Source organism: Hyaena hyaena, unplaced genomic scaffold (genome assembly GCF_003009895.1).
Source record: "Hyaena hyaena isolate Hyena2069 unplaced genomic scaffold, ASM300989v1 scaffold_1433, whole genome shotgun sequence".
Classification (NCBI taxonomy): Eukaryota; Metazoa; Chordata; class Mammalia; order Carnivora; family Hyaenidae; genus Hyaena; species Hyaena hyaena.
The window spans coordinates 306,265-332,171 of NW_024082054.1; the positions used below are offsets into that span (position 1 = coordinate 306,265).

The 25,907-nt window shown below is 39.4% G+C and overlaps 1 protein-coding gene and 1 pseudogene across 1 annotated transcript; both read right to left on the reverse strand.

The window, feature by feature from the left end:
• Positions 1 to 3,246: 3,246 nt before the first annotated feature.
• On the reverse strand, positions 3,247 to 4,207 carry LOC120225480 (annotated as a pseudogene).
• A 19,898-nt stretch (positions 4,208 to 24,105) lies between these two features.
• On the reverse strand, positions 24,106 to 24,924 carry LOC120225477 (olfactory receptor 7C1-like). The gene is made up of 2 exons (XM_039223669.1): positions 24,576 to 24,924; positions 24,106 to 24,290 (listed from the first exon to the last, which is right to left on the reverse strand). Exons 1-2 carry the CDS (start codon positions 24,922 to 24,924, stop codon positions 24,106 to 24,108), a joined length of 534 nt encoding a protein of 177 aa, XP_039079600.1.
• Between the last annotated feature and the right edge of the window lie 983 nt (positions 24,925 to 25,907).

Sequence of the window (25,907 nt, forward strand, 5' to 3'; positions counted from 1 at the left end):
AGAGACTCTTAATCATAGATAACAAAGTGAGAATTGCTAGAAGAGAGGTGGATGGGGGGATGGGCAAATGGGCGATGGGCATTAAGGGAGGCACTTGTTGCCATGAGCACTGGGTATTCTGTGTGGCCAATGAATCCCTAAATTCAACTCCTAAAGCCAGTAGTATACTATACGGTAACTAACTTGAACTTAAATAAAATCTTGGAAGAAAAACAAAAAACAGAAGTATCCTACAATCCAGAAATCACACTACTGGCTCATTACCCACAAAATACAAAAACACTAATTCAAAGGGATAAATGCACTCCTATGTTTATAGTACTATCGCCTACAATAGCCAAATATTGGGCCCAGCATGCTTCTGCTGAGCTACAATAGCCAAATAATGGAAGCAGCCTAAGTGTCCATTGATAGATGAATGGATAAAGAAGATATGGTATTTACATACAATGGAAGAGTATTCACCCATAAAAATGAACGAAACTTCCCATTTGAAACGACTTGGATGGAGCTAGTGAGTATAATGTTGAGCAAAATAAGTCACTTAGAGAAAGGCAAATACCACAAGATCTCACTCATATGTGGAATTTAAGAAACAAAACAAAGGAGCACAAGAAAGAGAAGAAGCTTATGGTTACAGAAGAGAAGGGAGGAGATGGGGTGAATAGGTGACAGGGATTAAAGAGAGCACTTGTGGTGATGAGCACTGGGTGTTTTATGCAAGTGTTGAAGCACTACATTATACACCTGAGACTGATATTCACTGGATGCTAACTATAGCTTAGTTAATTTAAATTTTAAATGAATTTAAACATAAAACTAATGGGGAGGCTGGTTGCTTCAGTTAGTTAAATGTCTGACTCTTGGTTTTAGCTCGGCCATGATCTCACCATTTGTGAGTTCGAGTCCCCCATCTGGCTCTGTACTGAGTGCATGGAGCTTGCTTGGGATTCTCTCTCTCTGCCCCTTCAGGAAAACTATGAGTCAGTTGATAGGAAATGACCATTATGCCTTATAGTCCTAGTGGGGGCCTCTGGGGTCAGGCGATAAGGAGACACTGGTCTTACTCTGTCTCTCACAGCACAGGTTAGGTCCATGAGCGTAATCTGCTATCACTGCCTAATTTCTGGGATGCAGCGTTAGACAAGGTGCGGGTGACAAGAGGCAGTGTAGCCACATTGCGTGTGAGATCTGTGAAGAGCCCATTATGGTAGGAGGTGCTGAGGGAAATCACAAGACAGTATTGCTGCCTACCAAAATATTAAAAGAAATTTTTCACTTATTGAAAAATTTCAAAAGCTTGTATGTGGTATTATTTTATTTTACCAATGGGAAGAGTCAGTGACAGCAGTGGTACCGCTTATACACATGACAGACCCTTAGGGATATGTTCAGAGCACAGTGTTTCCAAAGACTTTGCTTTTCATTAATAGTTTTAATTTTTAATTAGCTTTAATAATTGAACAGTTTTACATTTACAAAAGAAGCTTGCTATGATTTTCAGGGGGTTCTCATGAGCTCCCTTCCTAGTTTCTGCTGTTACAAACACATCCTGTTTCTCACATAGGTTACTTTAATCCTCATACCTGCTGAGCATCCACATGCAGTGAATTTTTCTCAGCCTTTAATTGTTCTGGAAGCATTTGATAGTTTTAGGAATACTGGTAAGGCATTCTGTAAATAAGCTTTGTTTTGGTTTGCCTTATTATTTTATTTTTCATGAGTAGACCTGGACTGTAGATGTTGGGCCAGAAGACCAGAGAGGGAGACAGGCATGTTCATTTCCTGACATCAAGGATACACACTGTCAACATGCCCAGTTCTCATTGGTGTGGACATTGATGTCCTGGCTGACACGATACTTGTCAGATTTCTCTTTTCCCTTTCTTCCATCCTGTACTCCTGTAGGGACTTTCTGGGTACAACCCCATCTATGTAGTGGTAGTTCTCTTCCACCTCCTTAAGAGTAGAATATTTCTGTAAATCATTCAATTTATTCTGCACTTGAGATTATGTTATCGGTCTTTAGTTTTCAATTATTTAGTTGATATAGTCTGTATTATAACTCAATACTATTTATTTTGTTGCTCACATTGTTTCAGCTTTGGCAATGGAGAGTCCTTCAGTTAGCTGATATGTCCCTTTGGCCTGTCTCCATCATTCTTGGGTTTAGGGGAGGAGGGCAGCATTTCATTCTGTATTACAGGAAAAGGTGCTTCAGCTTCCCTTTCAGCTTATTGTATTTTCCTCTGGAGCCCTATAGGCACTCATTTCTGCAAGGAGCCCTGTTTTATTTTATGGGATGATGGGATGGGATTCACGATCTTGGAACTTGCTGTGCTTGTTGCTACCAGGGTCTCTATATCCCATCAACTGACCGGGCAAGGAACGTCTGAGTGTTTGCTACTCTGTGTATATGCCGACATCCATGCATGTGTCTATATGTAACCCTCTGTATTTATTACCAAAGGATCATAAGAGCTATTCCTCCTTGCTTCCATGTAAAGTCCCACACCAAATATGATAACCTCATTCACACCATTTACTCTCCATTTTCTTAGATGTTCAACTTCAGTTCACATGTGCAGGAGTACCCGCATTGTTAACAGTACCCTCGAGGATTTTCTCAAGTGTAGAGCCATGTTTCTGTGCAATATCTTTCACATCCAGTTTTACAGACTCCTCTTTTCCCAGAAATTGTTATTCTACACTAATTTGCCCACCTCTTTCACTGAGATTGTGTCACACATTTGTAATGTGATTAGAATTTTTTTTCTCCTCATGGTACATTCATTCCATTGGCTACATGAGTTATATATTTGCATGATTTATATTTTGCAACTTTGCTGAATTTTTTTATTACTCTAACAGTTTTCCTTGTTTTTAATGCTTTGAATTTATACGTTTATTCATTTATTTTGAGAGAGACAGAAACAGCATGAGTAGGAGATGGACAGTGAGAGGGAGAGAGCAGGTCCCACTGAAAGCTCTGCACTGATTGCATGGACATGGCTGGTGATATTCTGTCAGTCTCACTTTGCTCCTCCCCACAAACTCTTACTCTCCATCTCAAAATAAATACATAAAAAAATTGAAAAATACAGAAGAAATAGTTGTTCATAATGAATGAAAAACTTCTACCAACCGATTACTGTAGAAAGATAGACTACAGATTGTCAGCCTATGAACTGATGCAAATACCATGATCTAGGTCTTCTAGAGCTTTAAGCCCTGTTACTCAAGTCTTTATCTTGAAACAAAGAATCCTAAATGCGGAAAATATCTCTCTGCTAAAGAGATTTCTCAGGGCTTGCTTGATGTCTCTGTTCCGCAGACCATAGATGAAGGGGTTCAGCATGGGCGTCACCACTGTGAACATAACTGAGGCGATGGCACATGCTCTGGAGTTTTGAGAAGCAGCAGAACTAAGATACACCCCAAGGCTTGTACCATAGAACAAGGAGACCACCGAGAGGTGAGACCCACACGTGGAAAATGCTTTATACTTGCCCTTCACTGATGAAATTCTCAAAATGGAAGTTACAATTCTAGAGTAAGAGGAGAGGATGCCAATGAGTGGAACAACACCCAGAAGCCCACTTGACAGATACATGGCCAGGTCAATGAGGAACGTATCAGAGCAAGCAAGTTGGATCACCTGCTTCAGTTCACAGAAAAAGTGCAGGATTTCCAGCTCTGTGCAAAAAGAGAGTCTCAAAATCATTAAGTCATGTATTAGAGAGGTAAGAGCACTCAATAGGCAGGATATCAGAAATAGGGTGCAGCAGAACTTGGGGTTCATGATGACCATGTAGTGCAGTGGGTGACAGATGGCCACAAAACGGTCATAGGCCATCACTGTCAAGAGGAAGTTGTCAAATACTCCAAAAAACATGAAAAAGTACATCTGGCTGAGGCAGCCTTCATAGGTGATCACTATGCTCTGAGTCTGGATGTTCAACAGCATCTTAGGGAAGGTGGTGGAGGTAAAACAGATGTCTGAAAAGGACAGGTAGGAGAGGAAGAAGTACATGGGTGTGTGGAGGCGGGAGTCTGTGAGAATGGCCAGGATGATGAGCAGGTTCCCAGTGAAGGTGACCAGGTACATGGACAGGAACAGCCAAAAGACCAGTGACTGCAGCCCCACCTCTTCTGAGAGTCCCAGCAGGATAAACTCTGTAACCTGGGATTGATTTCTTCCTTCCATGTAACTGTTGAAAATGGCTGGAACAGAGACAAGGGCAGTGTAAGTCACCAACAAGATCAAAGAATTAAAAGAAATGCTGCATTTTCAACATGCTACATTCTTTAATTCTTACACATTTCCTACCAAGGTAGGATATGTACCAGATAATTTCAGGGACTCTCAAATGCTCTAAATTAAACTATTCCCAATTCTTGTTCTGTATCAAAATAATTTTTGAAACACAGTTCTCCCAGTAAGTATTCTGAGACATTTTGTATTCACTTAGCAAAATTTAACAAATTATCTTGTGACAAATACTGTTGAAAGCATGGCAAAAAGTAGTGATGGGTGTTTGACCTAAACAAGACTGAGTCTTTGATCTATGTGTGCATCAGAAGGAGGAATAGAATATTAATAAATGAATAAATGATGTTTCAAGTGGTGGTTACAACTAGTAAGTAAAATAATTCAGGAGAAAGTAGTCCTAAGTAAAAGGAAAACCTGCCATTGTGTCATGTCTGAGCAGGGGCTTCTAACCTGGAAAACAAGGGATATGCAAACCATGTGGGTAACTGTGAGAAAACCAGGCAAGCCAGAGAAACCACATGTGCAAAGGCCTTGAGTCGAGAACTCACCGAAACCATCATGCAACATCAAAGAGAACACTGTGAGCAGAGCAGATAACACAAAGGGAGTAGGAGTTGAGTGTAAATAAGAAAGAGGAATTCAAAGCCTTCTGCATTTATGGGAACATTCTAAGTCACGGACAGCTCAGTTCACTGTTGTTTTTATATGTATATGTTATATATGATGTCTGTCTACAAAAGGATATATTTTATGTATGTATACAAATGGAACACAATTCATTCCTATATAATTCTCTGTCTTTCTGTCTTTACTCTAGGTCTCCAGTTGATCTAAAATCTACATTTTATCTGCTTAAGACAGCCTCAGTTTGCTATAATTGCTTTATGGGTATGTACTTCATGATAAATTCTCTTTTCAATATTCACACACATACACAAATGCGCATGTGCACAGAGAGTAAATGTAGGGAGAAAGAGAGAGAGAGTTCTTCATTAATATGGTACTATGTACTCTTGTAGCTGAAGCACAACTTTTAGAAAGGAGGGGACAAGCTGCACCATAAGTCACAGAGTTTCTTTCTCCTAGGAGAATTGCATTTTGTGATGTAGCCATTCCAGTAGAGTACTTGTGGCTAAGGGTCACTAAAACCACACAAAATTATAATAACACCAATATTTCTCAATCCCTTCCAAAAAACTTCAAATGGGAAACACTTCCTACTTTATTCCTCCAGGCCAGCATTGCACTAATATCAAAGCCAAGAAGAGACATTGCAAGAAGAGAAAAGTTCAGAACAATATTGTCGAGGAATATTGATGTGAAATCTTTGACTAAATATTACTGATTCAAGCACAGCACCCTCTGATCATGATGTAGAAAAGGGTTATGCATCTTGGGACCAAGTGGGGTTTATTCTTGAAAGGCAAGCAGGGTTTAACTAAAAAATCTCCTTCAGTGTAGTATTTAGCATTAACAGAATGAAGAATAAAAGCACATGAGTATCTCAATAGACGGTAAATAAAACCTGACAAAATGGAGCATACCTTAATAGTATCAACATTCAAAAAACTAAGAATAGAAGGAAAGTTCCACAATACAAATAGGTCATATGAAAACCAATGTCTAAAATCATTCTCAATAGTGAAACACTGAGAGCGACCTATAAGATAAAGCAAGACAAACATATTTGATTTCATACCTTTTATACATGTTCATTGCATGTTCCAGACAGAGCAACTAGCCAGAAAAAGAAAAAAAGAAAAAAAAAAAAAAACAGAAGAAAAAATAAGGAAATAAAGGCATCAAAATTAAATGGAAGAAGTAATATGATTTCTCTTCACAAAGANGAAAAAAAAAAAAAAACAGAAGAAAAAATAAGGAAATAAAGGCATCAAAATTAAATGGAAGAAGTAATATGATTTCTCTTCACAAAGAAAGTGATCTTATTTTTAAAAGATACCATTAGGGGCACCTGGGTGTCTCAGTTGGTTAAGCATCTGACTCTCGGTTGAGGTTCAGGTTGTGATCTCACAGCTTCATGTGTTCGAGCCCCACATCAGGCCTGTGTTGTCAGTGCGAGAGGAACTCAAAGCATTCTGCATTTATGGGAACATTCTAGTCCAAAAGAAGAGGTTTTTTTTAACATATAGTTTATTGTCAAGTTGGTTTCCATATAACACCCAGTGCTCATCCCCACAAGTGCCCTCCTCCATGCCCATCTCCTCCCTCCCCCTCCACACCTATCAGGAGAGACTCTTGAATGCTGAGAATAAACTGAGGACTGAAGAAGATTTTTTTTGAATGCCTGATCAGTACTCTAAAAACTACCAGTTGATTCAAGATCAAATAAAGCCTGAGATAAAGTCACTGCGTGTCGAACCTCGGCACATATGAGGATTAAAAGTAACCTGTGTGAAAGACAGCAGAAACTAGGAAGGGAGCTCATGAGAACCCCCTGAAAACTCACTGCAATTTTGTTTTGTACATGTACAACTGTTCAAATAATAAAGCTGATTAAAAATTAAAACTACTAATGAAAAGCAAAATCTTTGGGAACACTGTGCTCTGAGCGTGTCCCTAAGGCTCTGTCATGTGTACAAGCAGTACCACTGCTGTCAGTGACTCTTCCTGTTGGTAAAATAAAATACCACATACAAGCTTTTGAAATTTTTCAATAAAATGATGGCTATCAGGTATCTGCACTCTTTCCAGTAAACATTTAAGAATGAATGGAAAAATTCATCTGAATCTCTGTGTTCATGATTCCCACCCCCCCACCAGGGATCCATTCTGTGCCTCCCATCTCACACTCCCGATGCTATTACTGTCCCTCAACATCCCCTCCCACACTCTGACTGCAATATTTTCTTCCTCACAATAACCTGGGTCACATTTACATAGAGAAGACCCGGTCATAACTGTCCCCTATGTAAAACCTGCACTTCCACTTCACTAATTTCAGATTTGAATTTCAACCTTCTAGCCAAAATGTAAGAATGTTTATTAATCTGACTATTACCTACTCAGCCAGATTCACTTGGGTTCATTTGGCAGACACAGCTCCACATTGTAAGTGAGACAGCAATGGGAGTTTCTAATCCCAGCAGCACAACTTCTGCTTCATTCACCTCTAAATTCCCTCCTTCGCTGGTTCTCCCTGGGCTGCTCACCTCCCTCATGCACTTGGAAGGACCCCAACATCAACATCCAGGCTCTGCACCTTTAAGCTTCTCTGTGAAGCCTTCACTGACTCCCGTGAAAGAGTCCTCTTTGTGAAAACAATTACAAATAAAATAAAGAGACAACTGCGATCTCACTTCCCCAGATTTCACTGCAACCTCTCACTATCACATTCATTTATATTTACATTTCTCACTCTGTTTGCACAGCGAGAACTTTGAGAGAAAAAACAATGTCCTGGTCATTTATTAATTCCAAGGATAAATAGTAGTGTCTACCACACATTACTTGCTAGAAAAAAATTGGTGAATTCCTACCATTTAGAACTAGTTCAACAACGCTAAACAGTCACTCCCAAAATGGAAGGACCAGCAAAGAAAACAGAGGGAACACTGTTTAGAGATGAAGGAGATTGACGAAGCACTAACCTTGGAGGAGACAGATCAGGGAGAGATGGTTCAGCGTATCCGGAGTTTCACTCCAGAATCAAAGCCTTATGGGCAGGGCTTGCCATCACTAAACTCTCCTTAACTAATTGTCCCTGTTGGTGCCCCAAAATAACCCCAATACAGTGGGTCCGTCCCACCATAACATATCTACACACTCTTGTGAAGATGCCATGGCTCACTCAGATGTTAGCCCTTAACAGCGTGAGATCAATGACTGAGTCTCTCCAATGGATGATTGATTCCATTGCAAGTTATGTCCCCGGGAAGGCAAAAGATATGGTCCCAATTGTGAAGGCTCTAGAACACACCTATGTGCTCATATCGCCTGAGATTATAGGAGTCGACTTCCTGGTGAAGCGAAGGCGTTTTCAATTTCTGTAATTGTAGGGAATAAATCCCATGAGTCTCATTAAATAAACAATATATTATTTCTCTTTCCCTTATGAGACTAGGGTCTCTGGAGCTAGGAGACAAAAATAGAATGCAACCTCATCACACAGTTGGGACACAGACTTGGAATTCCCTGAATGTCTCTCATCCCATTAAGCTCTCTTATCCTAGAAGGAGGTCTTCTGTTCAGAGGTTCTCACTGATAAATCAGAGCACCCCATCATAAGTATCCAACTCTGATTTTAGAGAATCCTGTGTTCCCTAAGTCTCTTCTTTCTCTTATCTGTCTCCAATATGTTGACTCACGATCATGCAATTCCCAGCCCCCACAGCATTTCTTCTTTTCTCCTTCTCCTCTCTCCTTCAGTGTAGACAATGTCTGTTAAATACCACTCAACCACTCGGTTCTTGAAGCATCTTACTAACACTTCATTAGCAGTTGCTTTATAGTAGGTACTAAACTACATAAAGTAAAGAAAGAAAGGTGTATGAAATGGTTTCTTCTCTTGAGGAGCTCACTGTCTCAACAGAGCAAGAGACAAAAAAAGAAATTAATGTGCTAAGCTGAGAGGCATGACACCTAATGAAGAGAATACAAACACAGTCAATTCTTCCAGAAGAGAGGAGCGAAGGCTAAACAAACAAGCTACTACTTGTCCCTAGTCTTGACGTGGGTGAATGCGGTAAGAGCACTCCAAAAGGAAGTATCCCAGCACCCAATGTGGGAAATACTTCATACTTGCTACCAATAATCAGGGGACAAGTATGACAATTCAAATATGGTCCTGAGCAGTTAGACAGCATTAGGGAGCAGAGATGCTGATATTTTGGCTATCATCTTGACCGTATTTATGAAAACATCTGAATGTCAGTGCATATTTCATGACGGAATGTACAGGATCAAGTTTGCCTGTGGAAAACTCATCCTGTGACAATGTTGGACACAGACTGTTGCTACTACAGTAGTCTAAGAAAAGTGTAGATGGAAAAATAGGGAATCAATGGACCCTTTTGTAGAGCAAAACAATAACAAAAATTATGTAAGTTTGCAACTTGGGTGGACCTAGAGATATAGTTCTCAAGGAAATGAGTCCATCAGAGAAAGACAAATACCATTTGATTTTGCTCGTATGTGCAATTTCAGAAACAAAACAAATTAGCAAGCATGGAAAAAAAGAGCAAACAAAAAACTAGACCATTAGCACAGAGAAAAAAACCTGTGCTTGTCAGAGAAAGGTGGCTGTGGTTGGGTGAGATAGATAAAGGAAATTAAGAGTACACTTACCTCCATGAGCACCGAACAGTGTTTAGAATTGTAGATGCATTACATTTTACACCTGAAATTAATACAACTCTATCTGTAAAGTGATAATAATAAATAAATAAACTTCAATAAAGATGATGGTTGCAGAAGGAAGAATATGAAATACTCAGAGTTACAATTTAATTTTTAAATGACCATGTTTTTGGAGGTTTTCCAGACTTCTTCCTGTGATTGATTTCGAGTTTCATAGCATTGTGATCTGAAAGTGTGCATGGTGTGATCTCAATTCTTTTATATTTATTGAGGGCTGCTTTATGTCCCAGTACGTGATCTATCTTGGAGAATATGCCATGCGCACTTGAGAAGAAAGTGAATTCCATGGCCTCAGGATGTAGAGTTCTAAATATATCTGTCAAATCCATCTGGTTCAATGTGCCATTTAAGTCCATTGTGTCTTTATTGATTTTCCATCTAGTTGATCTATCCATTGCTGTAAGTGGAGTATTAAAGCTTTCAGAACAACAATAAAAACAAAAATATAACTCAATGGAATGGAAGGGAGTCCAGAAATTCATACCTACCATTGAATGGTTTTTCACGAGACTGCCAGGACATTTCAATGGTAAATAGACAGTCTTTCCAAGAAACGGTGATGGAATACCTGGATATACACATGCAAAAAGATGAAAAATGACCCTTCTGTCAACCATCTACAAACATGACTCCAAATGGATCACAGATCTCAACATAAGAATTAAAGTATAAATACTTAGAAGAAAACATAAAGGTATATCTTTATGAGTCTGGATTTGACAAAGATTTCTTGGATATAACACCAAAGACACAGGCAACTACAGAAAAATTACATCACCAAAATAAAAAATCTTTGTGCACTGATTGCTAATCATTACAGAAATACAAATAAAAATCATAACGTGATACCACTTCACGTACACTAGGATGGCTATTGTAAAAACTAAAACAAAAAATGAGTCTTGGTGAGGATGTGGAGAAATTGGAACCCTGTGGTGCTTTGCTGACATAATAAAAGGGAGCACAGATACTGAAGGACACAGTGTGCCAGTTCCTTAAAAAAGTAAATGTAGAATTATCACTTGATCCAGTAGTTTCACTTCAGATTATTTACCCACTTACATGCCCCCAGAGGAATGTAAACCAGTGACCAAAACAGATATTTCTACACCAATGTCCATAACAGATTATTCACAGGAACAAAAATGTGGAGACAACCCAAATGTCCGTCAACAGACTCACAGGTAAGTGAAGTGTCGTCAACACAGACAGTGGATCATCATTCAGTCTTTACAGTGAAGGAAATTCTGGCACAGGCTAAAACATGGGTGAACCTCTCAAACACAAGGCAAAGTGTAAGAAGCCAGGCACAAAAGGACCAGTATCATACGATGAGATCTACAAGTGGTACCAAGAGTCAACTGTTTTAGAGAGAAGGTAGGATGGTGGGCGACAGGGGCTGGGCTAAGGGGCCATGGGAAGATAATACAAAGGTTCTGTTTAAGACAATGAGAAAGTTCTGGAGATGGGTAGAGATGGTGGATGCTAAACAGTGAGAAAGGACTTACTGGCACTGAAGTATATTTCAAAATGTATAAGAAGAAAAATTTTACATATTTTTTACCCCGACCAAAAAGGATGAAAAAAAAAAAAAAGAGTAGCATACTCTAAAAGAACTTCAGTGGCTCCTGGGAGACTCAGTTGGTTAGGCGTCTGACTGTAGATTTCACCTCAGGTCATGATGAAATTGTTCATGATTTTGACCCCCACATAGGGCTCTACACTGGCAGTTTGGAGTCTGCTTGGGATTTTCTCCCTCTCTCTGCCTCTCTCCACCTCTCTCTCTCTCTCTCTCTCAAAATAAATAAATAAATAAGTAAATAAATAAATAAATAAATTTAAAACAAAAAAAATTCAGTGCTATAAATAGCTTAATATGATATAGAAGAAGGAATCCCAAGTACAAGGAGACAAGGGCATTGTGATTGGTTTATCTGTGTGATTCAATACCTCAACCCCCAAAGTATACCCAAACTAAAGGTTCAGATGCCATAAAATTCATAAGGTCAGAGGAAAAACTGTTGAGAGATGAAGGCCCATTGATGAAGCACTAACCCTGGAGGAGACAGATCAGGGAGAGATGGTTCAGTGTATCCAGAGTTTCCCTCCAGAAACAAAGACTTCCTGGTCAAAACTGGCATCACTAAACTCTCTTTAACTAATTGTCCCTTTGATTCCCCCAAACTAATCACCAATAACGGGGTCCCTCTCACCATAACACATTTCCCCAGCACTTCTGGAGATGCCATGGTTCCCCTAGATGTTACCACATAACAACGTGAGATGAATGACCTGCTTTCTCCAGTGGACAATTGATGAGGTTGATACTTATATCCCCAGGAAGGGAAGAGACATGGTCCCACTCTTGAAGATTCTGGAAGACACAGTATCACCTGACATCATGAGAGTTGACTTCAGTGGGTGCAGCAGAGGGCTTTTCAATTTCTGTGGCTGAAGGTTCTGAATTCCCATGAGTCTCATTAATGAAATATTCTTTTGTCTCTCTTCTCCGAAGAGACATGCTGTTCTAATATGATTTCTCTCATATGTGGAATTTAAGAAAAAAAATAGATAGATAGATAGATAGATAGATAGATAGATAGATAGATAGATTAATATATACGAAGAGGAGGAGGAAGAGAAAGGGAAACAAATCCTATGAATTTCTCTGAGACCGCAAACAAACTGAGGGTTGATGGAGGGAGGTGGATGGAAGATGAGCTAGATGAGTGTTGGTTCCTAAGGAGGGCAATTTTGATGGCAGTGGGTGTTGTATATAAGTGATGAATTATTGAATTCTACTCCTGAAACCAATATTGCATTGTATGTTAACTACCTAATATTTAAGATAAAATAAAAAATAAATGAATTCTTTGATGCAGAGACTACAACCCTAGTCAACTTTTCCAAAAGAGATGAATGAAGGCTGCACAAATAAGCTTTTGCATGTCTTGAGTCTTGATGTGGGAGAAAAGGGTAAGAGCACTCCAAGAGGAAGTATTAGGCAGTTAATGTGGGAAACACATCATACTTGCGGACCAATAATCAGGGGCCAAGTATGACAATTGAAACATGCCCTGAGCAGTTAGACAGCCTGCAGAGAGCAGAGGCTTATATATGGCTACAGGTTTGACACATACTTATAAAAATAGTAGAATGTCAAGGCAGATTTAATGATGGGAAGCCCAGGATCAAGTTCTCCCCATGGGAAATTCATCTGTGGCCAATGTTAGACAGAGACTCTTGTTACAGTAGTCTAATAAAACTGTAGGAAGAAAAATATGACAGGAGTGGACACATTTGGAGGGAAATAAAATAATGATAAGATATGATGTAAGTTTGCAACATGGATGAACCCAGAGGGTATAGTGCTGAGTGAAATGAGCCAGTCTAAGAAAGACCAATACCATTGGATGGCACTCAAGAGTAGAATTCAAGAAATTAAAAAAGGATCAAACAAGGAAATGACAGACAAAAAAAATCAGACTAAAACACAGAGAACAGGTGCTTGCGAGGGGGACTGTGGATGTGAAAGTGTGTGACAAATAAAGGCTGTTAAGAGTACACTTATCTCCATGAGCTCTAAACAGTATCTAGAATTGTTAAACATTGCATTGTACATGTCAAATTAATATAACACTATATGTAAATTATGCTTCAATAAAAATAATGCCCAGGGAATGAAGAAACTATGATTTTCAGAGTTGCCACATTATAATTTCAAAGTGATCTGTTCTCCTTTTTCATTTAATCTGTCTAAAATTTATTTTTTATTAACTTATTATTTTTAAGTTACATCCAATTTAGTTATCATCTAGTGCAACAATGATTTCAGGAGTAGATTCCTGATGCCCCTGACCCATTTAGCCCAACCCCCCTCCTGCAACCTCTCCAGCAACCCTCTGTTTCTTCTCTATATTTAAGAGTCTCTTATGTTTTGTCCGCTCCCCTGTTTTTATTTTTATTGCCCTTCCCTTATGTTCATCTGTTTTGTATCCTAAAGTCCTCTCATATGATTGAAGTCGTATATTTCTCTATCTTTCCCTGACTAGTTTCACTCAGCATAATACACTCTAGTTCCATCCATGTAGTTGCAAATGTCAAGATTTCATTCTTTTTGATTGCTGAGTAATACTCCAGTGTGTGTGTGTGTGTGTGTGTGTGTGTGTGTGTGTGTGTGTGTACCACTTCTTCTTTATCCATTCATATCAATGGACAGTTGGTCCCTTTCCATACTTTAGCTATTGTTGATAGTGCTGCTATAAATGATGGGATTCATGTTCCGCTTAGACACAGCACACCTGTATCCCTTGGATCAATACCTAGTAGTGCAATTGCTGGGCCATACGGTAGTTCTATTTTTAATTTTTTGAGGAAACTTCATACTGTTTTCCAGAGTGGCTACACCAGTTTGCATCCCCACCAGCAGTGCAAAAGAGACCTTCTTTCTCTGCATCCTCACCAACATCTGTTGTTGGCTGAGTTGTTAATGTTAGCCATTCTGACAGGTGTGAAGTTTGGATTTGTATTTCTCTGGTGATGAGGGATGCTGAGCATTGTTTCACGTGTCTGTTAGCCATCTGGATGTCTTCTTTGGAGAAATGTCTATTCATGTCTTTTGCCCATCTTTTCATTGGATTATTTGATTTTGGGTGTTGAGTTTGGTAATTTCTTTATAGATTTTGGATACTAACCCTTTAACTGAATGTCATTTGCAAATATCTCTCCCATTCTTTGGTTGCCTTTTAGTTTTGCTGATTGTTTCCTTCGCTGTGCAGAAGCTTTTTATTTTGATGAGATCCAATAGTTCATGTTTGCTTTTGTTTCCTTTGCCTCCAGAGACATGCTGAGTAAGAAGTTGCTGCGGCTGAAGTCAAAGAGGTTTTTACCTGCTTTCTCCTCAAGGATTTTGATGGCTTTTTTTTGTCTTACATTTAGGTCTTTCATCCATTTTGAGCTTATTTTTGTGTATGGTGTAATAAAGTGGTCTAGGTTGATTTTTCTGCACGTCGCTGTCCAGTTTTCCCAGCACAGCTTGCTGAAGAGACTGTCTTTATGCCGTTGAATATTCTTTCCTGCTTTGTCAAAGATGAGTTGGCCATATGTTTGTGGGTCCGTTTCTAGGTTCTCCATTCTGTTCCAATGATCTGAGTGTTTGTGCCAGTACCATATTGTCTTGATGACTACAGCTTGGTAATCTCTCTTGAAGTCGGGAATGGTGATGCCTCCGGCTTTGGTTTTCTTTTTTCAGGATTGCTTTGTCTATTCAGGGTCTTATATGGCTCCATACAAATTTTAGGATTGTTTCTACTACCTTTGTGAAGACTACTGGTAATATTTTGTTAGGTATTGCATTAAATATGTAGATTGCTTTGGGGAGTATTGACATTTTAACGATATCTGCTCTTCCAATCCAGGAGCATGGACGGCATGGGAGAAGAAGAGGGGGGAATAGTAGGGGAGGGGGAGAGAGGCAAACCATGAGAGACACTTGAATGCTGACAACAAACTGAGGACTGATGATTGTTGGGGGGGGGGAGATGGGCATGGAGGAGGGCACGTGTGGGGATGAGCACTGGGTGTTATATGGAAACCAACTTGAAAATAAACTATTTGTAAAAAATAAAAATAAAAATTAAGAAAACTTGAGGTATGATCCTTCTATCCCTACTTTCTAGTGGGTACTTATCAAGAAACAATGCTGTATTTAGTCAAATTCTTTCTCTGCATCAATCAAGAGGATCGTGTGGTTCTTGTCCTTTCTTTTATTGATGTGATGTATCACATTGATTGTTTTGCAGATATTGAACCAGCTCTGTATCCCAGGTATAACCCCCTACTTTGTTCTGATGCATAATTCTTTTAATGTATTGATAAATCCATTTGGCTAGTATCTTGTTGAGAATTCTTGCATCCATGTTCATGAAGATAATTGGTCTGTAGTTCTCCTTTTTTGTGAGATCTTTCTCCGGTTTCAGAATCAAAGTAATACTGGCTTCATAGAAAGAGTTTGGAAGCCTTCCTTCCATTTCTATTTTTTTTTGGAACAGCTTCAAAAGAATAAGTGTTAATACTTTTTTTATTTTTTAAAATAGTTTGTTGTCAAGTTGGTTTCCATATAACACCCAGTGTTCATCCCCACAAGTGCCCTCCTTCATGCCCATCATCCCCTCCCCCCCCACCCCCTCAGTCCTCAGTTTGTTCTCAGCATTCAAGAGTCTCTCATGGTTTGCCTCCCTCTCTCTCCTCCACTAATTTCCCCCCTTTCTTCTCCCCCGAGGTCTTCCATTAAGTTCCTCCTATACATGCAAACATAGGGTAGCTATAGTTCTCTGCCTGATTTATTTCGCTCAGCATAACCCCCACAAGTTCCATCCACGTTGCTACACATGGCCAGATTTCATTCTTTCTCATTGTCCTGGTATTAACTCTTCTTTTAATGTTTGGGAGAATTCCCCTGGAAGCCCTCCAGCCCTGGACTCTTGGTTTTTTGGGAGATTTTTGATGACTAATTCAATTTCTTTGTTGGTTAAGAGTCTGTTCAAATTTTCTACTTCTTCCTGTTTCAATTTTGGTAGATTATATGTTTCTAGGAATTTTTCCACTTCTTCCATATTGCCCATTTTATTGGCATATAATTGCTCGAAAGAAAATAATTGCTCATAACACTCTCTTATTGTCATTTGTATTTTTGCAATGTTGGTTGTGATCTCTCCTCTTTCATTCTTGATTTTATTTATTTGGGTCCTTTCCTTTTTCTTTTTGATCAAACTGGCTAGTGATTTATCAATTTTGTTAATTCTTTCTAAGAACCAGCTTCTGGTTTCATTATTCTGTTCTATTATTTTTTGGTTTCAATACTATTGATTTTTACCCTAATCTGTATTCTTCTGCATTTTCGGTTTTATTAGCTCTTCTTTTTCCAGCTCTTTAATGTGTAAAGTTAGGTTGTGTGTCTGAGACCTTTCTTCCTTCTTTAGGAAGGCCTGGATTGCTATGTACTTCCCTCTTATGACTGTCTGTGGTACATCTCAGAGGTTTTGGCTGTGGTTTTATCATTTTCATTGACTTCCATGTACTTTTAATTTCCTCCTTATCTTCTTGGTTAGCCCTTTCATTCATTGATAGGATGTTCTTTGTGTCCAAGTATTTGTTATCTTTCCAATTTTTTTTCTTGTGGTTGATTTCAAGCTTCATAACATTGTGGTCTGAGAATATGCACATATGGTCTCAATCTTTTTGTATCTGTTGAGGGCTGTTTTGTGTCCCAGTAGGTGATCTATTCTGGAGAATGTTCCATGTGCACTCAAGAAGAATGTGTATTCTGCTGCTTCAGAATGAAATGTTCTGAATATCTGTTAAGTCTATCCGATCCACTGTGAATTTCAAAGCCATTGTTTCCTTATTGATTTTATGTTTAGATGATCTGCCCATTGCTGTAGGTGGGGTGTTGAGGTCCTGTACTATTTTGGTATTATTAGCAATGAGTTTCTTTAAGTTTGTGATTAATTGATTTATGGATTTGGGTGCTCTCTCATTTGGAGAATAAATGTTTACAACTGTTAGATCTTGGTGGATAGACCAAAGCCCTTCTTTATCTCTCTTTATGTTCTTTATTCTAAAATCTTTCTTGTCTAATATAAGTATGGCCTCTCGTGGTTTCTTTTGTCGACCATTAACATGATAGACGGTTCTCCATCCCCTTACTTTCTATCGGAAGGTTTCTTTAGGTCTACATGGGTCTATTATAAAAAGAATATAGATACATCCTATTTTCCTATCCATTACATTACCCTATGTCTTTTGATTAAAGCATTTAGTCCATTGACATTTAGAGTGAGTACTGAAAGATATGAATTTATTGCCATTTTTGTTGCCTGTGGAGTTGGATTTTCTGGTGGTGTTCTCTGGTTCTATCTAGTCTTTGTTGCTTTTGGCTTTTTTGGTGTTTTTTCTTTCTTTCTTTCTATTTCTTTTTTCTTTTCTCCCCTTGGAGAGTCCCCCTTAAAATTTCTTGCAGTGCTGGTTACATGGTCACAAACTCCTTTAATTTTTGTTTGTCCAGGAAACTTTTAATCTCTCCTTCTCTTTTGAATGGCAGCCTTGCTGGATACAGAATTTTTGGTTGCATATTTTTCCTATTTAGCACACAGAATATATGTTACCACTCCTTCTGGCCTGCCAAGTTTCTGTGGATAGGTCGGCTGTTAACCTGATATGTCTTCCCTTGTAGGTTAAGGACTTTTTTTCCCTTGATGCCTCCATGATTCTTTCCTTGCCTGAGTATTTTGTGAATTTGGCTATGATATGCCTTGTTAATGGTCAGCTATGTTGACTTTAATGGGAGACAATTCCTGGATTTTGGCGTCCGTGTATTTCCCCAGATTAGGAAAGTTTTCCACTGACTTTCTCACATAAACTTATCCCTTTTTTTCTCTCTTCATCTTCTAAGAATCCCTATGATTGGGATGTTATTCCTTTTTAATGAGTCACTGAGTTCTCTAAATCGTATATCATCTCTATTGTCTTAGTTTCCCTCTTTTTTCTGTTTTATTATTCTCATTAAGCTTGTCCTCTATATCGCTGATTCGTTGCTCTGCTTCATCCATCCTTGCTGCTGTGGTTTTCATTGAAGATTGTAGCTCAGTTATATCATTTTTTTCATCCTGACTAGATTTCACTTCTTTTATTGCTGCAGAAAGCGATTCTAATCTATTTTAAACACAGCTATTCTTATTATCCTGATTCTTAATTCTATTGCAGACATCTTGCTTGTATCTGTGTTGATTAAGTCCCTGGCTGTCATTTCTTCCTCTCTCTCTTTTGGGGTGATTTCCTTCATTTCATCATTTTGAAAGAAGAAACGGAATTAATAAAGTAAAAAAATTGAATTAAAAAATTATAGACTACACATAAAAATCAAATAAAGGAGGCTAGATCCTAGGTGTGTTTTGGTCTAGTTGTTGAAAAGAGCTTGATAGATTAGAGAAAAAGGGGAAAGATAAGAGAAGACTAAAAAAGGGGGGAAAGGAAAAGATTTGAAATTTGAAAAAATGAATACAATAACACACAATAAAATGAAATGATGGAAGTAAAATAGAATTTAAAAGTTTTACAAAAAAGTAAAAAACATAATAAAAACAATTAAAAATTTTTTTAATAAAAATGGAAAATAAAACGAATATTTTCTCTATCTGTATAAAAATAAGAGAAAATGGAAAAAATTGAACAGATGCACCAGCGAACAAAATGATACAGGTTTGAAATTACATCCGTTTTTTCTAGAAGTCAAACTATGAAGCACTTTATAAAAGAAGCAGGCAGAGAGATTTGTGGTGTTCCTCAACAGCGGGGTTGGCCCAGTTTGGTCAGACTTAGTGTAACAACTTTGTTCTCCACTAGATGGCACAGCTTGGCTTACTGGGGTGGATGGTTGTGATGTATGTAGGTGTGTATGTGCATATGAGGGAGGGGTGAAAATGGCATCACCCAGCTACCAAGTCTCTAGTATCGGACTCTGTGCTCTCCCCCACAGGAATTCAAGCATCTCTCCTTAGTCTCTGGCTTCCGTCCACTCCCTGCTCCTACACTGTCCATGACCAAGCCATCTGGCTGCCAGGTAGCTCCTCCTTCCTGAGGTTTATTTCACATGGGGCTGTGTTTCCCAACCCTTCACTTCTGAGGGACTGCATGTTTGACCCGCTCAGGCCCTCCGGGGGAGGGTCTTACTGAGCAATGGCTAGGTGCTGGCCCGCCCCCAGCAACGTTCAGGAGACCGTGCTGCTGCAGATGCCCAGAGACTGCAGCTGGGTGCCAGCCCACCCCAGAAAAAGTTCACGCAATTGTGTAGCTGCAGCGTTTCAGGAATTATGGAAAATCACGACACACATCTGATGCTAGGCTTCACCCTAAGGTCATTGTTCCAACACCAATGAAAGAGCTTGTTCTCCAGGGTCTGCTGGAGCCTTCACCTGTAGAAAGGATGCACAACCTCTACTAAATGTCCTCTCAGCAAGGGAACTGCCACTCCCGTTGTGGCCCGAGAACCCCTCAGACTTTGCTCTCTATTCTTGGGGATTTGCCCTTCCCAACAGAGCACCATCAGGTATTGAGCTATGGAGTTTCAGACCAGCACTCCCTGTTTATAGAGTTTTAATGGAATTTAAATCCTCTCCTTTCCCCTTTCTCCCTTTTTTGTTCAGTCTCTTTTGGCTATTTCCACTCTTCCTTTTTCTCTCCAGCTGCTTTTGGGGCGGGAATGTGCTTTTTCCATACTCTTCCCCTGTCTCTGTCCTCTCTCTGCAAGCAAAAAGAGCTCCCTGCCCTCCAGAGCTTCTCTCTCCACTAGCTCACCTCTCTGTGCCGCAAAACTGCCCAGTTGTGTGGTTCAGCTTGTGCAGTTTATTGTGTAATTCCTCAGATCAGTTTTCTAGGTGTGCAAGACAGCTTTATGTTGATCTGGCTGCATTTCAGGGATAAGAGATGCAAAAACAGCCTTCATTCTGTTCCTCCATCTTGGCCCTTCCCCTATAATGATCTATTTTCAACAACAACAACAACAAACAACAACAACAACAACAACAACAGAAATATAACTCAATGGAATACAAGGGAACACAAAATAAATTCAAATATATACAATTGAATGATTTTTACAAATGTGCCAGGACAGTTCATTGGCAAATGGACAGCATATCCAAGAAATGATGGTGGAAAACCTGGATATCCACACGCAAAAAGATGTAGCTGAGCCTTCCGTCCACCATCCTTAAGCACGACTCCAAAATGGGTCACAGACTGAAGTATAAGAAATATAACTATAAACACTTAGAAAAAAAAACAGAGGTACATCTATATGACACTGGATTTGACTATGATTTCCTGGATATAACACCAAAGACACAGGCAATTAGAGAAAAAATGTTTTGGCAAAATTAAAAATATTTGTGCATCAAAGGGCACTATTTCCCAAGTGAAAAGAAAAAAAATGGAGAAAAGATTGGCAAATCACATATCTATTAATTGATTAATATCTAAAACTTATAAAGAATTTTTAAAATTCCCAGCAAAAAACCCTAAACACTCAATTTAAAAACAGCAATCCTCTTGAATGCAGAGAACAAACTGCTGACTGGTGGGGGTAGGGGGGAGGGAAAGGGCAGTGATGGGCATAGAGGAGGGTACTTGTGGAGATGAGCACGGGGTGTTATATGAAAACCAACTTGACAATAAACTATTAAAAAAGTAAAATGAAATGAATGAAAAAAGGCAATCCTTTCATTTAAATTCCAGTTACTTAATATATAGTATATTATTCATTTCAGGAGTACAATAGAGTTCCTCATTACTTCCATAATAAAAAAATATTTTTAAAGATTAGAAAGAAGAAACAATAAGTGTGAGCAACGATTTGAAGAAAAGGGAACCCTCTGGTATTTTGGTGGAAATCAAAACTGGAGCCACCACTGTGGAAAAGCGTATAGAAGTTCCTCCAAGGCATAAATAAAGCCTCCATGCAACCCAGTAATTGCACTACTGGGTCATTAGCCCAAAAATATTTTTTAAAAATTCAAAGAGATTACTTGCACACTAAACTTAGAGCAGCATCATTTACAATATCCAAATTGTGGAAGAAGCCCAAGTGACCACCAATAGATGAATGAATAGAGAAGATGAGGTACCTACACACACAATGGAATATTTTTCAGCCAATAAAAAAAATGAAATCTTGCTTTTGGAACCTTGGCATAAGCTAGAGGGTCTTATGTGAAATGGAATTAGTCATTCAGAGAAAGACAAACACCATATGCCTTTGTCCATATGTGGAATTTAAGAAACAGTACAAATGAGCAAAGAGAAAAAGAAAAGGCAAACCAAGAAACAGACTCTTAACAGTAGAGAACAAACTGATGGTTACCAGAGGGGAGGTATGGCGCGGGATGGGTCAAATAGATGATGAGGATTAAGGGGTGCCCTTGGGAAGATGAGCACCAGATGTTGCGTGGAAGTGCCAAATACTATATTGTACACCTGAATTATTATCACACCATATGTCAACTATACTGGAATTCAAATTTTTTAATAAATTAAAAAACAAAATTAATGGTGAAAAGAAAAAGAACTGGCAATAGACTCAAGCAGACATTTCTCCAAAGAAGTTATAAGCATAGACACTTAGTTACACAACATGACTAATCATTAGTGAAATGCAAATCAAACCCATAATGGGATACCACAACACACATTCTATAATGGCTATTTTTTAAAACTAAACAGAAAACAATTGTTGGTGAAGATTAGCAGAAATTTCAACCCTGTGGTGCTTGCTGATGAGAATAAAAAGTGACACAACTACTGTAGAAAAGATTGTGCCAGTTCTTCAAAACATAAACATAGAGCGCTCATTTAATCCAGTAGTTTCACTTCCGCTTATATACCAACTTATATGTCACAAAAGAATTTATTTTTATTTTTTATTTTTTAATGTTTATTTATTTTTTTCTGAGAGAGACAGAGAGACAGAGCATGAGCAGGGGCAGGGCAGAGAGGGAGGGAGACCCAGAATCCAAAGCGGGCTCCAGGCTCTGAGATGTCAGCACAGAGCCCAACTCAGGGCTCAAACCCACAAATCTTGAGATCACGGCCTGAGCTGAAGTTGGACATTCAACCGAGCCACCCAGGGTCCCCTGTACCAAGAGAATTTAAAGCAGTGACTAGAACAGGTCTTTGTACACCAAGTTTCAAAACACCTTTATTCACAGTAACCAAAATGTGGAGACAACCCGAATGTCCATCAACAAACTCACAGATGAACAAAGTGTGGTGAACACAGGCAGTTGAAAATCATTTAGCCTTTAACATGCATGGAATTCTGGCACAGGCTGCAACTTGAATGAACCTCACAAACATTATGCTCTCTGAAAGCAGCCAATACATGGGGCTTCTGGGTGACTCAGTTGGTTAAGTGTCTGACTTCTGCTCAGGTCATGATCTCATGGTTCTCAGGTCATGATCTCATGGTTTGTGGGTTTGAGCCCCACTCAAGCTCTGTGCTGACAGCTAGCTCAGAACCTGGAGACTGTCTGCAGATTCTGTGTCTCCCTCTCTCTCTGCCCCTCCCCGCCTCAAGCTCTGTCTCTCTCTGTCTCAAAAATAAATAAATATTTTTTAAAAAAGAAGCCAAAGGGGCGCCTGGGTGGCTTAGTTGGTTAAGCGTCCGACTTTCACTTAGGTCATGATCTCGCAGTTCATGGGTTCGAGCCCCGCGTCGGGCTCTCTGCTGACTGCCAGCTCAGAGCCTGGAGCCTGTTTCAGAGTCTGTGACTCCTCTCTCTCTGACCCTCCCCTGCTTGCGCTGTCTCTCTCTCTCTCTCCTAGAAATAAATAAAACATTTAAAATAAATAAATAAATAAATAATAAAAAAAATAAAAAAAGAAGCCAAAACAAATGAACCAATATTATGCATTTTATATAAATGAGATACCTAAGGTAATCAGTTTTAGAAAGAGAAGGTAAAATGGTGGGAGGAAAGGGTGGGGCAGAAGAGCAATGTGAATTTAGTATTTCAAGGAGACAGATTCAGTTTGAGATAATGAGAAAGTTCTGGAAATGCATAGAGGTGGTGGCTGCTCAACAGTGAGAAAGTACTTGATGCCATATAAGTATATTTCAAAATGTTTAATTAATAAATTTTATATGTATTTTCCCCTGAAAAACAAGGAAGAAAAAAGACTGACATATTTTACAAGAAATTCATGGGGCCCTGGGTGGTTCAATCAGATAGACATCTGTCTCTAGATTTTGGCTCCAGTGGATCTGACAATCTATGAGTTCAAGACCCACATTTGGCTCTGTGGTGTCAGTGGGGCCTACTTGGTATTCTCTCTCTAATCCTCTCTATGCACCTGTTGATCTTGCTCTCTCTCTCTCTCTCTCTCTCACACACACACACACACACACACACACACACCCCACACACCAAAATATGATTAAACAATCAAAAAAAAATTTAAACCCATGCAATGCAATTTGATGACAGGTCTAAAAACCTCTTAAAAATGCAGAAAAGGGTTGTCTGGGTGACTCAGTCAGTTAAGTGTCCAAAACTTGATTTCAATTAAAGTCAAGATCTCACTTTCTAAGATGAGGCCCACTTCAGACTCTGTGCTGACAGCACAGACACAGCTTAAGATGTATCCTCAATCTGTCTCTGCTCCTCCCATATGCTCTTGCTCTCTCTCAAAATAAATTAATAAACTTCCAAAAAAGGAGAAGAAATAGTTGCTTATACTGTATGAAAAATCTTTAGCAACTGAATACTAATAGAAAGTAAACTGCATATTGTCAGTCTCTGAATTGATTTAATATCATGAGCCAGGCATTCTAGGGTTTTAAGCTCTGTTAGTCATACCTTTATCTTGAAACAAAGAATCCCTAGGCAGAGAATGTCTCTCTGCTAAAGAGCTTTTCTCAGGGCTTCCTTGATGTCTCTGTTCCGCAGACCATAGATGAAGGGGTTCAGCATGGGTGTCACCACTGTGTACATGACTGAGGCGATGGCACTTGCTCTGGAGTTCTGTGAAGCAGCAGAACTAAGATACACCCCAAGGCCTGTGCCATAGAACAAAGAGACCACCGAGAGGTGAGACCCACACGTGGAAAATGCTTTATACTTGCCCTTCACTGATGAAATTCTCAAAATGGAAGTTACAATTCTAGAGTAAGAGGAGAAGATGCCAATGAGTGGAACAATACCCAGAAGCCCACTTATCAGGTACATGGCCAGGTCATTGAGGAACGTATCAGAGCAAGCAAGTTGGATCACCTGCTTCAGTTCACAGAAAAAGTGCAGGATTTCCAGCTCTGTGCAAAAAGAGAGTCTCAAAATCATTAAGTCATGTAGTAGAGAGTCAAGAACACTCAATACCCAGGATCCCAGAAGCAGGATGCCACAGAACTTGGGGTTCATGATGACCATGTAGTGCAGTGGGTGACAGATGGCCACAAACCGGTCATAGGCCATCACTGTCAAGAGGAAGTTGTCAAATACTCCAAAAAGCATGAAAAAGTACATCTGGCTGAGGCAGCCTTCGTAGGTGATCACTTTGCTCTGCGTCTGGATGTTCAGCAGCATCTTTGGGACGGTGGTGGAGATGAAACACATGTCTGAAAAGGACAGGTTGGAGAGGAAGAAGTACATGGGCGTGTGGAGGCGGGAGTCTGTGACAATGGCCAGGATGATGAGCAGGTTCCCAGTGAAGGTGACCAGGTACATGGACAGGAACAGCCAAAAGAGCAGTGACTGCAGCCCCCCCTCGTCTGAGAGTCCCAGCAGAATAAACTGTGTAACCCGGGATTGATTTCTTCCTTCCATGTAACTGATGAAAATGGCTGGAACAGAGACAACGGCAGTGTAAAGGCACTGGTATGACCACAGAATTAAGAGAAATGCTGTGTTTTCAACACGATGCATTCATTATTTCTTACACATTCCCTACCAATCTAGGATATTTACCAGAAAATATCCGGGACTGTTAAATGCTCCATGTTTTCTGTGAGGCTGAAACTGTTTGCTATGCTTGTTCTGAATCAAAATACTAATTAAAAACAATGTTCTCCTCCATAAACTTCGTGAGACCTTTTTTAAATTTTTTTTACTTTTTAGTTATTTCTAGGAGAGAGAGAGAGACAGGGTGAGCAGGGGAAGGTCAGAGAGAGAGGGAGATACAGACTCTGAAATAGGCTCCAGGCTCTGAGCTGGCAGTCTGCACAGAGCCCGACGCGGGGCTCAAACCCACGAACCGCGAGATCATGACCTAAGCGAAAGTCGGACGCTTAACCGACTAAGCCACCCAGGCGCCCCGAGACCTTTTTTTTTAACCCAACAAAATTTAACAAGATATCAGTGACAACTATCGTTGAAAGCATTGCAAAAAGTAGTGATGTGTGTTAGACCTCAACAAGATTTAGTCTTAGGTGTGTGTGTGTTGTGTGTGTGCGTCCGAGGAAGGAATAGAATATTAATAAAGGACTAAATAATGTTTCAGGTGGTGGTTACAACTAATAAGTAAAATAATTCAGGACAAAGGAGGCCTCAGTAGAAGAGAAATCTGCCATTGTGTCATGTCTGATCAGGGGCGTCTGACCTGGAAAACTAAGAGATATATGAACCATGCAGATAACTTTGAGAAAACCAGTGAAGGCAGAGAACTTGCATGTGCAAAGTGATAGAGGCAAGACCTCACTCACAACCATCAG

What these genes read in the sequence shown, in the direction of transcription:
- LOC120225477 (XM_039223669.1), bottom strand. Translation starts at nt 24,924, where the DNA reads ATGTACCTGGTCACCTTCACTGGGAACCTGCTCATCATCCTGGCCATT. An exon ending in CCTGCTTCTGGGATCCTGGG is followed by an intron (nt 24,291 to 24,575) that starts TATTGAGTGTTC and finishes GTGGGTCTCACC; the next exon opens with TCTCGGTGGTCTCTTTGTTC.